Source organism: Choristoneura fumiferana, chromosome 5 (genome assembly GCF_025370935.1).
Source record: "Choristoneura fumiferana chromosome 5, NRCan_CFum_1, whole genome shotgun sequence".
NCBI classification, from domain to species: domain Eukaryota; kingdom Metazoa; phylum Arthropoda; class Insecta; order Lepidoptera; family Tortricidae; genus Choristoneura; species Choristoneura fumiferana.
This window is the reverse complement of record NC_133476.1, coordinates 13647355-13662393: the sequence shown is the minus strand read 5'-3', so window position 1 is coordinate 13662393 and position 15039 is coordinate 13647355. Positions and strand designations below refer to the sequence as shown.

Genomic DNA, 15039 nt, shown 5'->3' with positions numbered 1-15039 from the left:
TATTTTATGTTTAGTTCTTATAAAGATAAATACATGCTTAAAAACATATATTGAATGTTTAATTAAAGTTGGAATTGTTTTCCAATGATGTGTCCATTAGATATAGTTCTACATTTAAAAAATGAATTATTTCCTTTTTTTTTCTAATAATAATATTTTTGCTATTGAGCCCGGTTTCCACCGCGAGCGGAGCAGACTCATTGATGTGACTTAGTTTAACATACAGTCGCCATCAGATATTTCAGAGAGGCCAAGGTGGTCAAGAATAATTAATATATATAAATTAAAGTTCATGTATTGATATTTCACCTTGGCCGCTCCGATATATGTGATGGCGACTGTACAACGATCGGCTGCATGGAAGTAGGTACTTACATCGAACCTCTATGAAGTTGGACGATGTAAGTTAAACTAAGTCATCAATGAGTCCGCTCCTCCGCGCACGGTGTGAATTGGGCTTTAGTGCTGAAATCAAATATGAAATTATTTACTCTTGGCAATACTCGTACATAGGTACCCGATTTATTTATACACCTTAAAATATATGTATATATAAATATATGTACTTACTTGTTTATGCTAAACTTGTCTTGAACTTTTAACAATATTATTTTATAAACGTTTGATTTTACTCCAAAGTGAAAGTTCTAGGTTCAAAAATCACAACTTTGGTTATTGATTTACATCAATTAAAAACGCTAAGACTGCTTTTGATTTCCTCTTCAAAAGAGTACCTATGAATGACTAATTGATTTGGGTCAGATGGGGGAAGCAATTTATAAAATTATGAACCTTTCTCTTTGACGTCCTCACTTTCATTACATTTTTTTAACGAGGGAAATAAAATTCTTAATGTGATAGGTAACAAGAAACATGTTTAGGTACAAAATTTGAGCCAGTCTGGATTCTTGCAATTATAGCTATGTGAAACTTCGTCCACACCACACTCGTAAACAAAAACCAATAAGGGGTTTACGATTCTATTCGACAAAATTAAACTTTTACAAGCTGGTGCTCCGTTCATGCGTACAGCTGGGTAGCTGCTCGCCGTCACCGCGCTTTTAATGGCTGCGCGATTAATATAGAAGAACTTGAATATGCTGATAACTGCGATTCAAAAATAATATTTTCATCGGTGCCGGTCCTCGCCCACAGTTCATAAAAGCGTCCTTTATGTTCCTCCCTGGACTGACTGCGAGGGATTGACATCTCGCATGCATACTTAATGCACAGGCACGCGTTTCAGCTTTTGAATTTCAATTAGTACCAGCATTAACATTTATTTATGTTCACAGGTTCTCCCTTTTGGTGTTTGCTCGACATTGTCCCAATTAAGAATGAGAAACGCGAAGTGGTTTTATTCCTCGCTTCGTTCAAGGACATCACCAATACCAAGATGGCCGCCATGACCACTAATGAGGAATTCGACAGCGGTGAGTATCCTTGAGATGCTACTTGAGACCATTTCTAAAGAAACCTGCAAGCTACAAAGATTTAGTCGTGAAACCATTTCTTTGTTCTCGCAGCCTCGCTGTGAGACATTTGTAAATAAAATAATGTTGCGTGAAATTGTTAATGGATGTGCATTTGTGATGATAATCTGTGCCAGCACGTGTTCTAGTGCTATGGGTTGATAGCGTTAGCTTGGGTCCCCCATAAAGTCCTGTTGGCCGTAGGGAGTTGAGCATCACCGCACGGTAAAGTTGGATTTCGAGTGTTTGTAGTCTAGGTAGAACTAGTTCTTTCGTAGATAGAGTAGGTACTCGTAGTAAAGCTCAGAACTTACACTTGGCTTTCTAATGAAAAAAAAGGCTGTGCTAAAAACTCTATTATACACAAATAGATCTTTTTTTATAAAATTTTAAATTCGTAATTACCCATAAAAACGTCGTTTTATTTGTATAGTTTTTCCCCTTGTTCCCCGTATATATAACCAACTTCCATTACCAGCACTGGGAGAGGGAATAATTCCTACTCCAAAACCGGGTATTGTACTATGAATTATTTTTCCTTGTACAAAACCAACCTCATGGGCCGGTAATGTACGAGGAAAAATAATTCATAGTACAATACCCGGTTTTGAAGTAGGATCCTATAACGCCTTGTACTTACAGAACTATGCATTTTTACTGAAGCTTATTTTCACAATCGCGGGTTTTCCCAAGTTTAATCGACCCAGAAACATAGGTAGGTTTAGGTTATGTTAAGTTTGCATCGGCCCGAAGGGCCAAAACTACACAAAAGCAGGAGCTTTGCGTGAGCGGAGCTCCGTCGACATTGTTTCTGTGTCGATTAATATTGGGAAAAAACGCGATTGTGAAAATAAGCTTCAGTAAAAATGCATAGTTGAAGCTTGTTCTTTACAAGGCAATAAAGAATCCTACTCCAAAATCGGGTATTGTACTATGTATTATTTTTCCTCTTACATTACCGGCCATGACGTTGGTTTTGTACAAGGAAAAACAAATCCAACTCCAAAACCCGGTTTTGTAGTAGGAATTATTTGTCCTCTCCCAGTGCTGGTAATGGAAGTTAGTTATGTACGGGGAACAAGGGAGTTTTTCTTCGTAACACCAAAAAGGTAATGCCTGCCACGATTATCTAATTTACTTCGGTCTTTCTAATTATTTTATCTCGATAGTTGGATGCAAAATCTTTTTTCACACTACACAACACCCACACACACGCATCTAAGTACTCTATGTAAGTTGTTCTTGCCTTGATTCAAACCACCCTGTCTTTCTATTCGTATGATATGAGTAACATTTCATAGTTTTAATTAAGTATGTCATACTTACAAGTTTATGTCGCCAGTTCATGCATTAACTGCTTTAGAGTTTGAATCGTAAATCACTTTATTTATCAAATGTTTTATTTTCATTACCTACTAAAACCACAAACAATTGGTCTGCTTTGTAATGTTGAATGATGTTCCACTGTTTTTTAATAATGCTTTTCAATCTTCAATGTTAAATTTCACCACGATATTCATATGTCAAATCAACACAACTTAACTGAAGTTCACGTAATAAAAACAATATGTTTGAGATACGAGCTTGTTTATTAGGTAGTGACGATTTGTTTTTTTAATATTGTTTATCATCCTTTAACACTGTCATGTCTGTGATACTAAATAGAAATAGTTATTTGTGCAACAAGAGTGCAAAGTTGTTTTTGTTGCGAGTGTTGATTTTGAATCCCGAGTAAGCGAAGGATTCTATAATTGAATCACGAGCGTTAGCGAGTGATTCTAGGTTAGAATCCTGAGATCAGCAAGGGATTGAAATACACGAGATGCAAAAAACTTTGGTTGGTCTCACACACAATTTTTCACCTCAGCAGCGAGAACATAATTCAAATGTAACATAAGAATAAAACCACATAATTATACCTACCTGTTTACAAAACAACACATTTTTTTAAAATAGAATCCGATTATTATCAAATATAATAATTACATTTAAAACCATAAAAAGAGTCCAGTAGCTACAATACAAATTGCATACTCATAACATAACATATTTTTTAATACTGCAAAAAGCCTCATCTCGGGGTAATTGAAAAGGTTGAACAATTAAACCTTTAAATATGATTTTTATTAAGATTTCTATTACATAAACATAAATAGATTTGTTAAAAAATCATTCAATTTAACAAATAATAATTATACTGTAGAGGTAGTATACGGAATTCTTTTATAAAAAAAAAACAAGAGAAGCGGCTTTCGTGCAACGAGGTTTCATACTTTATGAAAAGATCGGGAAAATTTACATTTTGGAAATATTTCGATATATTTTTAATACCAAAAATTTAATTTAAGTTTTTAATCGACAAATTTGATCCTATCTCTTGCTTTTTTCGAGTTGAAGTGAAATGACAGATCAAAGTAAAGTTCAAATATTTGGAATTCAGTGAGTAGACCCAACACTGTACTCAGCATTTAAAAAAAAAATTAAAAGGTTACTTTGTCTCACGGAGTGAGCAAAATGCGATTTTGCTCACTGATTTCTCATAGCAAAACCTGCCTGTTTGAGGTGCTGAGGTGAAAATTAATTTTACATTATTCTGGTAATATTTGTATCATACTTACTTAAATTTACAGATATTCCTAATGACATTCATCAGATCATTATCTTTACTGCATGATATGGGTACATACGATCATAAAGTTTAAACTTCTTATCATTACTTATGTAGTTCTATTTGGTCATAAAATATTCGCATGATAAGACGTGTTCTACGCTGTTCAGTTAATCACATGTTTCTATTCTATACTTACGCACTATTTTTACACATTCATATTAAATACATAGTTATAACCTTTCATCACATTTTTTTTGTATCAGTAGAAAGGTAATATTATCATATAGTTATCATATCAAATACCTAGTTAGAAATAATTATTAGCGTCTTCATCAGCTTTGCTGGCGACATTCCCATTACAGGGTTTTCTGAAAAATATCTAGAAAGAAAATTCCAACATAGCAGCATAAAAATGCTCAATGTTCCTAAAACTTACTCAACATTACCACTACCATGAGTTAACAGTGATCGTACTCGATAGCGACGGCGTAAATTATTTGTAGAGGCGCTGTACAATTCTCCATACAATAATTTACGCCGTCGCTATCGAGTACGGACGCTGTAAACTCATGGTAGTGGTACTGGTGATTTACTGTGATACGAGTACGAATTCAGAATTATCTTCAGCTACTTAGAATTCTATTTGAATATCCTTTAAGCTCACGAGCATTTTTGCGTATTTTCTTTCTAGAGCTTAAATTTGCTTTCAATGAAAACCTTGCATGGAAAACTGTTTGAACTAAGTAGATGGTATTTTTGTATAGTTAATAGTATCGTCGAGTGGGATCGAGATGGTAACAGGGTGGTTTATGCGTACAGGAGCCGCGGTGCGGCCTTCGGCTGGCGTGGTCACTCTAGCGTTATCCCCATTTGTACCCGCAGCGGCACTCTTGGGCGCCCGGTTCCGAGCTGAATCTAGTTGCCTACTTCCAGACCCGAATGGCAATTTGGACCCGGAAGCGCCTTCGCCCGCCAACATGGGCAGGCGCCGGTCTAGAGCGGTACTTTATCAGCTTTCAGGACATTATAAACCGGAAAAAACGAAGAGTAAAATAAAACTCAACAATGTTAGTAAGGTAACCTTTAATTAAAGCTAACATTTTTTGTAATTGTCTAATGTTGATAGAAGCCAAAACACAATCCTACTTATCTTTTCAGAACCTTCTTCACTCATCCGACCCGCCGCTGCCGGAATACAAAACGTCGGCGATCAAAAAGTCAAAATTTATAATATCGCATTATGGTGTCTTCAAAACATTCTGGGATTGGTTGATCCTTATAGCCACTTTCTATGTCGCGGTCGTGGTGCCTTACAACGCCAGCTTCGTTGACGAAGGTCACCCCAGGATCAGCGTGACGAGTGACGTCGTGGTCGAAGCTTTATTTATTGTCGGTATGAGCAGTTCCGTATTTCCTGACGTGTTTTTGTATGAAACTCTCAAACATTTCAACTTAATATTTATGTTTCAGATATAGTTCTTAATTTCCGAACAACGTTTGTAAGCAAAAAAGGAGAGGTTGTGTCGGATTCTAAGTTAATAGCCCTTAATTACATTAGATCGTGGTTCGTCGTGGATCTCCTTGCAGCGCTCCCGTTCGACCTACTTTATGCGTCCGACGTGTACAGCGGCGCGGTGAGCGAATTGCCAGCGGCTAATTAATTTAAGCGCGTTGCTATTTAAATTAATTATCGCTTAAACTGAGAACTCTCCCGGGTCGTTTTCCGCTCGGCTGGTAGTGTTGAAACCGGACACGTTTCTACGTTTGGATATTACAATGTTGCTTGATTTATAGGGCGCTAACATTGTAGCGTTAACTTTTTGCAAGCCATCCGTCCTGTTGTATGTTACCCGCTTTCGGCCCCCTTTCAGGTTCAGATTCATTGACAGTCTATATTGATTTAACAAATCAGGGAAATTTTATATATTTGTTGGTTTTTAAATCGATGACAATTTCTGAAAATACCGAACTAAATAATTAAAAAAAATAGTTCATCAATGAAATCTGCATTTAAAAAAATAATTACCATACTTAGGCTATTTTCCAACTTCGAAAGTTCTCGCGCAACAAAATCAAATTGCGCGTAGACTTGTAATAATCGATAAAGAAAATAATGTTTAAAAAATATTAATTTATTGCAGGAATCAACTCACGGGAACGTACATTTAGTGAAATTAACGCGGTTGCTCCGGCTGGCTCGGCTGCTGCAAAAGATGGACCGCTACTCGCAGTACTCGGCGCTCATATTGACGCTGTTAATGCTCTCTTTCTCGCTGGTAGCGCACTGGCTTGCCTGCATCTGGTTCATAATAGCGGAGAAAGAAATTGAAAATCACAAAAACGAGACCTGGGATTTAGGTATGTATACAAATCACTACCAAACTAGGAAAATTTGTTTCCTGACTTTTGTATGTTCTTATATTTTTCTCGTATGTAGAGAAAAAATAAGTTTAAGAAATGTTTTTTCGCGCGTCTCTTCAGAACGGCTGAAACTAAATATTAAATTATTTTTGGGTAATTGTTAAGAAAAGATTTACTACTACTACATATACTAAGTAAACGTTACAAAAATTTTATGTAGAGGAGTAAAAAAACCGGCCAAGAGCATGTCGGACACGCCCAAGATAGAGTTCCGTAGCCATTACGAAAAAACCGGCCAAGAGCGTGTCGGACACGCCCAAAATAGGGTTCCGTAGCCATTACGAAAACATTAAGTAATATTTTTCTAAGGATTTCGTATTTTATACGGAATCTTCCAAGTTTAGGTATATTTTATACCTTAGGCTGCTATTTACTCATAAACTACTAATAATTCTCAAGCAAACTTAGCCGTTATAGTTTTCCTTGAAAGTTTGATATACGTACTACCATCCTGAATTTTTTCAAATTTTTCCACCCACCGGTTTAGATTTTAGAGGGGGGACGCTCGATTTTAATGAAAATTTGCACTTTAAAGTTAAATATTTCGCAAACATATCACTGAATCGAAAAATTGTCTTAGCAAACCCCTAATGGTTTTAAAAGACCTATCCAACGATACCCCACACTATAGGGTTGGATAAGAAAAAAAATCACCCCCACTATGTCTATGGGAGGTACCCTAAAAAAATTGTTTTTTAATTTTTATTTGTACCATTTTGTCGGCATAGTTTACCTTTATATCCGTGCAAAATTACAGCTTTCTAGCATTGATAGTCCCTGAGCAAAGCTACGGACGGGCAGACAGACAGACAGACAGACATGGCGAAACTATAAGGGTTCCGTTTTTGCCATTTTGGCTCCGGAACCCTAAAAATCAAGTAATATTTTTCTAAGGATTTCGTATTGTGTAGTGAATCTTTCAAGTTTAGGTATATTTTATACCTTAGGCATTGATTAGTGTTAACTGACGGTTAAATTTGATGCCGTCTCCGTCTATTCGAACAAAACAAATAGAGACGGCATCACATTTAACCGTCAGTTAACACTAATGAATGGATGGTGAAACAGCCCCTTAAACTACAAATACTTCTCAAGCAATCTTAGCCGTTATAATTTTCCCTGTAAATTTGATATACTTACTACCATCCTGAATGTTTTAAAAATTTCCACCCAACAATTTAGATTTTAGAGGGGGGGGGACGCACGATTTTAATGAATGCACTTTAAAGTTGATTATTTCTCAAACAGGTCACTTATCGTCTTGGCAACCCCCCAATGGTTTGAGAAGACTATCCAACGATATATGTAGAAGCGTGTTCAAATATTTTTGATCAAATTGTTGCTCTCAAGTTTATGAACTCGACTGTAGGTACCAGTTGTTTTGCATGCATTATGACGAAATAGGTATAATATGAGGGTAAGCTTAAGAACGGAACTATAATACTGACCAGGCGTTGTAAACCAAACGGAATTTGTTTATAATTACATGACTCCGGATGCCGCGCCCAAACCCGCTAATGTCGTAATTCTTAATTAAGATCGTTAAATTTTCCGCAAACTTGCGAGCATCCCGCAATTATTACTCCAGATTTAATCACGAAAATATTGTTAAATTATGCCTTAATGAACATTTAAAATGCTCATAAATTTATTTGTTGAATTAATTTACCTGGCACCTTGGATTATATTCACGAGTTATTGGGATCTTGGATATTTACAGCGCATAAAAGCTTGATCCGTTTTCTATTAGCCTTAAATATTCCTCGGGGTTATTTTTAAGGCTCGTAATCGATTTCCCTTGATACAGGTTGGATACACAACTTAGCGGAGCGGCTTAAAATGCCGGTGCCGAACATTTCCCACAGCGAGAGCTATGTCACCGCGCTGTACTTCACCTGCTCCTCACTCACCAGTGTCGGCTTTGGCAACGTGTCTGCCAACACTCTGCCAGAAAAAGTCTTCAGCATTCTCACCATGCTCATTGGAGGTAAATTACGTAATTCAATTGAGATCAGAGGCTGTATTGCCTAACGATTCTGACGTTCGCGATCGCAATCAAATGACAGTTTTTGTATGCGAAATCTGTCATTTGATTGCGATTGCGAGCATCAGAAACGTTAGGCAATACGGCCTCAGTTCGTAGTAAAAGTTATCTAAATATAAAGTACCTAATATTAAATATTGCTGTTGCCTGCGACTTTGTCTGCGGAGAAATCGTTTAGCGCGTGCCCTCGGACACAATTATTTTTTGAGAAAAATGGTATTCTATTATTTATTCTGGTCGTTTTATGTTATGTTTACAACATTTTATGGTAAACGGGTCCTTAGTTGAGGCATGAAAGTGGAACAAACAAACAAACACACTTTCGCATTTATAATACTACTAGTAAGGATAAGGATAAAGAGAAAAAATTCTTTGACCTATAGAATGCTTGTTATCAGTGAGTAAGAAAGACTGTACATATTTCACCCCGAAACGTTTAAAATTCTAACGAGACGCAGAGCCAATAATAAGTAGATAAACAGTACACCAATCATGAAAAAAAAAGGTTTTTTTTTTCGATATTGCTTAGGTACTTGGGTTGTTTCCTGGTTTATTTTAAAGCCGAGTTTAGACTTGCAAGAAAAATCGTGCAAGTTGCATTAGTACATTGCGGCGCTCGATTAACCACTACAAACTCGTTGGCTTCACGGCCTCGCAATGTAATGCAACTTGGGTGATTTTTCTTGCAAGTCTAAACTCTGCTTAAGCAACAATAAAACCCGTTTCTATGAGTAGACATATTATCTTTATAATGTACGTTAGTCATTACTGGCATTCTTGTTTTTCCTCCAGCACTAATGCATGCCGTTGTATTCGGTAACGTGACGGCTATTATCCAAAGAATGTACTCGCGACGTTCCATGTACCAGAGCAAGTGGCGCGACCTGAAAGACTTCCTCATAATCAATCAAGTGCCGAAGGAATTGAAACAACGCATGCAAGACTACTTCCAAACGATGTGGTCGCTCAACCACGGCATTGACATTCACGAGGTAAATATCAGCTTCAATGCCTCTAATCTCACCGCAACGAGCTTAATGTACCCTGATTCTTACAAAGGACAAAATGGTTATGTTTTTAACATTGTAAGACGTCTTATAAAAGGATTAGCGAGTCTTTTTGCACGTCCGAATTCTCTTTTTTCGCTGCTAAATCCAAAGCAAGTTTCGAGTTGGATGTAAATTTAATGCCACTGTCCGGTCGCTTTGAAGTCGTAAACGAAGTGAATATAATTCGAATAAATCTCGTTACAGTATTTATTATTTTTATTTTTAGACGCTAAAGGAATTTCCTGAGGAGTTGAGAGGCGACGTTTCATTACATTTGCACCGAGAAATCTTATCGCTTCCAATTTTCGAGTCGGCATCCCAGGGCTGCTTGAAGTTACTGTCGCTGCATATTCGCAACAACTTTTGCGCTCCCGGGGAATACCTCGTTCACAAAGGGGACGCACTCACGTATATTTACTACATTTGCAACGGGTCGATGGAAGTCATGCAAAATGAAATGGTCGTTGCTATTCTCGGTTAGTTGTGATCTAAACTTTTCAAAATATTTGCGAAGAGTTCCGTAGCAACATTTAATCTGTTTTTATGTTACTTTTGAATAGGTAAGGGAGATTTGGTGGGCTGTGATATGAACACACATTTGCACGCATACAACTCGGGGCAGTCGCAGAATAACAATCAGGACTCGGTCATCGTAAAATCAAGCAGTGACGTAAAGGTGTAAATAAAACTTCATTGTCATGTTGCCCTGATCAATATAATGTTATGATACTAATAAGTATTCACTTTTACTTTACAGGCGCTTACTTATTGTGATTTAAAATGTATCAATATGCACGGTCTGGCGGAAGTTTTGCGTTTATATCCTGAGTACCAACAAGAGTTTATTCAAGACATACACCACGACCTGACGTACAACCTGAGAGAGGGTTATGAAGCAGAGCAGGAGATGGACGGGAATGAACACCCATCGCTGACGCTGCCGTCAATATCGGAGGACGACGAAAATAACGCAGAAGAAAGCGTCTCCCCTAAAAAACCTACTACCATTGCCACAAACAGTCCTCGACATCTCAAGTTCAGGTTATATTTAAAAAACTTTCTTCCAACAAATAATTATACGCTGCTGAAAAAACCAGAGGCAGTCCAAACAAATAAACGAAATGTTCACAAGGCTATTTATTTGCTGAAGTAAACTAATAATTGCTCGCTTAAGACGCCCACGTGCAGTCTGGCTGGAGGTACCTGTGTATTTGCACTGGATCAGCGATCTCCAGTCAATTTGTTACAAACACTAACACAAACTAATTTAACAGTTGCCAATTTAATTAAATTCATGATGCCTATTTTCGCTATCGACGTTGGAAAATTACCTGAATGTACAGTTTCGAAACGAATCCATTAACTGAAAAGATCAAAGCTATTTAGAACAGTTAAATCTAGTTAATTAATTATGAATACATTTGTTTACTTGTATTTCCAGTAACGCTATAGGCGTGCCAAGGGCGTGTAATTTAATGCCATAGATTAAATTAGACGAGAACACTGACCTGCGGATTACGCTTATTTTCTGATATGCTTAATTTATACCAGAAGCTATTACCAATTAAACATTAGGTTACCCTTTTTATTTCTTTATTGGCTTAATTTTTACACTCTAGGCCGGAAAGCCAGCGTCTCACGCACAGAGAGCTGCGGGAGAGAATAGAAAGACAGCGATCCGTTGCAACGCCTAAAATTACGACAGCCGATTCATTGGAGGGATTAAATTTAGAAGTGTACAACACGCGGTCTTCTGTAGATAGACTCGACACACAGGTATCGAGCTTGCACCATGACGTCGCCACGCTCAGTATGGAGGTAAGTCAAACAATGATGTCATCCGTTACCATTAACACTATGTTCTTGTTGACCAGGTTTATCATAAACGATGCGATAAGCAAATCATTATTAAGATAACGGTATCGCATTTGATGCCAAAAAACATATTTTTGTAGGTAGTATCTTGAATATTGGACTCAGATTTCATTTGTGACACAGGTAAGGAATGCCATACAAGCATTGCAGGAAATGACGGCGGCGCCACCTGCCGGTTGGCACGCAGCCCATTCCAATCCAAATCTTCAGTGGAATACTCCGCCTAACCAGCTCGCCCGCAGTTGCAGTCATCCTCCTGATGTGTTCTGTTGGGATCAGGTATGTTACTGTCATAAGCTTACAGTGCGTGTTACTAAGAATATAGATTAAATTAGAAGCCGTGTTACTATCTCCGCGTACCTACTGTGACAATTGATGCCAGAACTAAACCAAAAAAAAAAACACGCGCAGGACACCTTCCACTTCAGCCTACTTGCGATCTCGGTTGTTGAAAGCTGCATGACGGGCAAATCGTTGAGGACATGGACATGGTGTGTTGAGTTCTGAACTAGGGATGCATTAATTAGAAGCTGAAGGACTGATTAACGAAACGTGATTATTCCCTTCAGGGTAATAATATTGGCTTCGATGACAGAATATCGGTCTCAGTATAACAGACACGTACCTACACATTTTCTGGTTTATTCTATATTTTAAGGCATTTCGTTACAGAAAATAAAATTTACTAACGTATAACAATTTTTCACACAGCAGGAGCGACCTATTACGCCTGATCGTCCAAAAGTACACCGAAGCACGCAGACGGAGCCTTTCCTTCATTCTGTCACGCAGTATATCATAGAACATCCGGCAACGGTGATGCTGCTATTGGGTCTAGAGCCGATGACCAGCCTCGCGCCGGTGCTGCCGCCCGGGGTCGAATACTACGACACGAGGGGTCGCCGGCCAAGTACGCTGGAACAAATCATAGAGTCAGAGAACGGTAGTCAGACACCTTCAAGCACAGGAAGTGACAAGTTCGAACACAACAGAAGTCTCAGCGAAAGCGTCAAAGACCTTGACATACAGCCAGAGATCAAAAGACTGGATAGGCCGGAAGTAAAAATTTCAAATATGAAAAGAAATAGGTACTCCGCTAGTGATTTGTGCGAGGAGACCGAGCGGCTGCTGTCAAACAAGACGTCCCTCCCCAGCACGCGTAGCCTTAAGTTTAATATTAACACTTAAGTTTAATTAAGACAATTCCATTACCGCGATATCGTGTTTACCTATTGTGCTCATTAGTCTTTAGAACTGTATGGTTAATTATTTATCAAATGGATTCGATCAATCTCGACTATATCAATCAACTTTGGGTGAGCGAGATGCATCAAAACAAGACATGTCGTATAGCGTTGGTAATCTACCAAGCCTCGAAGAGACTTCTTCAGATGTATATAGAGGTGACAGAAATAGTTGGATGTGTAGACACTACTATTATTTCTGTACTACAACATTTGTTCAACATAGTGTTGTTGGTCTTCACATGAAATTAAACCAGATTTTTTTTTAGTTCCAAAAATATGTACATATCACAAATATAACAATCTCCTAATTAAAAATAACAGATTTAAAAACAACAGTTTGTTTTTAATTAGCAGATTGCTAGATTTACTTGAAAAATCTCTAGTCACTTGAATTAAATTAAAGTAAGAAAACATAGGGTGATGCGAGCAGAATGTTTAAGACAGTATTATTATTTAAGTCAGTCATTTGATTTATTTTAAGTAGTATTGCGAAAAGTGAAATACGTTTATAATAATATGCAGTAAGAAAACTTTTAAGAACAACATGTTCATTGTTATATCATTGATTAAATCAAGAATAGCATAAGTAAATATGTATATTTAAATAAAATCTTTGTCTATTGATTTTTTAAAACACCAGTAAGTCTCACTATAGTATATGTTTTCTTGGACAATACATAATATGTAGATATCTAGATACCTATCACCGCAACTGTCTTCGCAATGTTTAAAAAAATACAATTTACTTAAAATAGACTTTAGGTAGTCTTATATACTTTGTTACGTGTTTTTAACTTGATCATTATGATTAAAATTCTGAAGCAACTGTCTATACTTATGTAAATAAAGAAAAAGTCATTTTGATGTGATCTATCTACATATATTTACTACAATATAAATTCTTGACGTTGACATCTAAGTCCAAAAGAAGTAGATTCACAGTTTTGTCATATAAGGTAAAAGATGCAATTAAAGAAATGTGCCAAATTTTGAGAAAAATATGAAATTAAAAATGGAAATATACTTATAAAGATTTATATTGTTCGCAATTGCGAAGTAGAAAGCTAATTAAAAAGGTTCGTTCACTAATTAGAAGAAGGTTAATTAATTTTAAATAATGTTTTGAGATTACAAAAAAGACCTTTAACTTACTTTCGTTATTCGGTATCAATTCGTTTATCGAGAGACAATAAAGCTTTTTTGAGAAATTGAGATAAAAAATTATTTGAGAATTAGACATAGCTTCAGTTTTAGAAAAGTTTCGTTGTTACTTAATAACTTCCAAATCTATTTACGTCGAATTGCAAATTGTGATGGTAATAATGGACTAGACATTATCACAAATTTTAGGCAATGATAGCCTCGTAAGGCCCGCGTCAAATTTTGGTCAATAGAAATTCAAACTTAATGCCAATTTAGCTTTGATGTACCTATATGTCCTAAATAATGACCTAAAATATGTATATGACGAGCCCTTACGAGGACAGAGATACCTACATACATTACACTCTTATTTAAATTCAAATAAAGGTTTGTCCAAAACTTGAACAAAGTAGGTAATCACCAATGCAATATTAAATAGAATTAAAAATAATAAGTACTTCTGTGAGAACTACTTCGTGCATATAATATTTAGGTAGGTACTTAAGCACCTGTATTTTTGTAGAAACTTTCTGAAGCAATACAATTTCTGAGTCGATATTACTATAAGACTACAATACATTATTTATAACGTCAATGGAGAGGTAGAACGAGTAATCTTGGTAAATATACTCACAATTAGAATATGGTACAGTCACCAGCATTAATATCTGCCACAGCGGAGCGTGCAAAAATATCTGACACGTCCTTCCGGCCCTAGAAATAGAGCCGTATCAGATATTTATGCACGCTTGTTGTGTCAGATATTGGCGCTGGTGACTGTACGTATCAAAGGATGAATAAGGGGCATTCGCAGTCACGTATCTACCTATTCTTATCACACACTTACACTTTAATGTACAGTATATGGGCGACCGAGCTTTGCTCGGGCTAAAACTCGATAATAAGCGTTTTTCCCAGAGATAAGACCAAGCTAGATCGATTTGTCATCCCCGAAAATACAAGAATTGCTCGTTTAAATGTATTTATTAGATAAGTCCATTCTCGAGAATATTCTACTGCTGTGTTCATTTTTTTTTTATTCAACTGGATGGCAAACGAGCAAGTGGATCTCCTGATGATAAGAGATCACCACCGCCCATAGACATCTGCAACACCAGGGGGATTGCAGATGCGTTGCCAACCTAGAGGCCTAAGATGGGATACCTCAAGTGCCAGT

At 36.9% G+C, this 15039-nt stretch overlaps 1 protein-coding gene across 9 annotated transcripts in view; it reads left to right on the top strand.

Moving 5' to 3' along the window:
- Positions 1–14688, top strand: part of LOC141428213 (voltage-gated delayed rectifier potassium channel KCNH8-like) — a 134447-nt gene extending 119759 nt beyond the window's left edge. For 4 of the 9 annotated variants that reach the window (XM_074088055.1, XM_074088053.1, XM_074088051.1 and 1 more), the window contains 13 exons: positions 1296–1433; positions 4903–5159; positions 5242–5476; positions 5554–5717; positions 6225–6441; positions 8312–8491; positions 9341–9540; positions 9824–10073; positions 10158–10273; positions 10355–10638; positions 11217–11415; positions 11596–11751; positions 12184–14688. In XM_074088055.1, the coding sequence (XP_073944156.1) occupies positions 1296–1433; positions 4903–5159; positions 5242–5476; positions 5554–5717; positions 6225–6441; positions 8312–8491; positions 9341–9540; positions 9824–10073; positions 10158–10273; positions 10355–10638; positions 11217–11415; positions 11596–11751; positions 12184–12660 (2873 nt within the window). In that variant the 3' untranslated portion in view covers positions 12661–14688. The remainder of the gene's footprint in view (positions 1–1295; positions 1434–4902; positions 5160–5241; positions 5477–5553; positions 5718–6224; positions 6442–8311; positions 8492–9340; positions 9541–9823; positions 10074–10157; positions 10274–10354; positions 10639–11216; positions 11416–11595; positions 11752–12183) is intronic. The other 5 variants (XM_074088060.1, XM_074088059.1, XM_074088058.1 and 2 more) reach the window with 5 other exon arrangements.
- The last annotated feature ends 351 nt before the right edge of the window (positions 14689–15039 follow it).